This window comes from Trichinella spiralis (assembly GCF_000181795.1).
Source record: "Trichinella spiralis strain ISS 195 chromosome Unknown Scfld2192, whole genome shotgun sequence".
Lineage (NCBI taxonomy): Eukaryota > Metazoa > Nematoda > Enoplea > Trichinellida > Trichinellidae > Trichinella > Trichinella spiralis.
Window position 1 is genome coordinate 1 of NW_003529131.1, and position 668 is coordinate 668.

The 668-nt window shown below is 44.6% G+C and overlaps 1 protein-coding gene across 1 annotated transcript; it reads left to right on the plus strand.

Annotated features, from left to right (window-relative positions):
* Positions 1-48: 48 nt before the first annotated feature.
* Positions 49-612, plus strand: Tsp_14479 (hypothetical protein; the record flags this gene model as incomplete). The annotated part of the gene is made up of 3 exons (XM_003368600.1): positions 49-142; positions 338-462; positions 525-612. Coding segments are annotated over 3 exons (307 nt in total), but the record flags the coding sequence as incomplete, so codon positions are not given.
* Between the last annotated feature and the right edge of the window lie 56 nt (positions 613-668).

The window sequence follows — 668 nt, forward strand, 5'->3', positions numbered from 1 at the left end:
GGGGGCCATTAAATGGGTTCGGGCGTATTATACATAAGAGCTTTCTAGGAGCTGCTCCAGCGTTCGTCTACGGTTGGGTGTAATTCACCCCGTATATTGTGGCCACCCGGTCGGTGCTTTTCAGCATAAACTTTGCTTACGCGTCTTAAGTCACCAACGGTAGCGTTCCTGATAGCACTTTTTGAATCAGGGTGTCCATCACACTTTATTCTGCTATCAGGATCTGGATTCAGCTCATACAACCTGTTGATTTTTAGCGGGGGGTCTGTAAAAAAAGATTGTGCCATCTTTCCAAGTGATAAAAAGGTTGTGATATTTACATTATATACATTAAAAGGGCGACAGTCGCTCATCGGTCATCCACTCCTGCCGAAAATATTGGAATAAAGCTGCCAGGCTACCCGTAATGCCTGTTTCAAGCAGCCTAACAGCGGTATCAACTTGCGGTATAGGAGGAAAGCGGTGACCAGGAACATTTTTATCTTTTTTCTTGATTCTTCTTCTGTTCTATATCGTGTTTTCAGTCAACTCACTGACTTTTTTGTTCCGCCTGGCAGAAGTGGAAGTAGCAGCCCTGTACCCGCGTATTCGGGAAGTAACCCCGAATTGCAGGTATCAAGGCTGTTTCATAATCACAGATAATGTGATGTAGATTAACGTCGAACCTC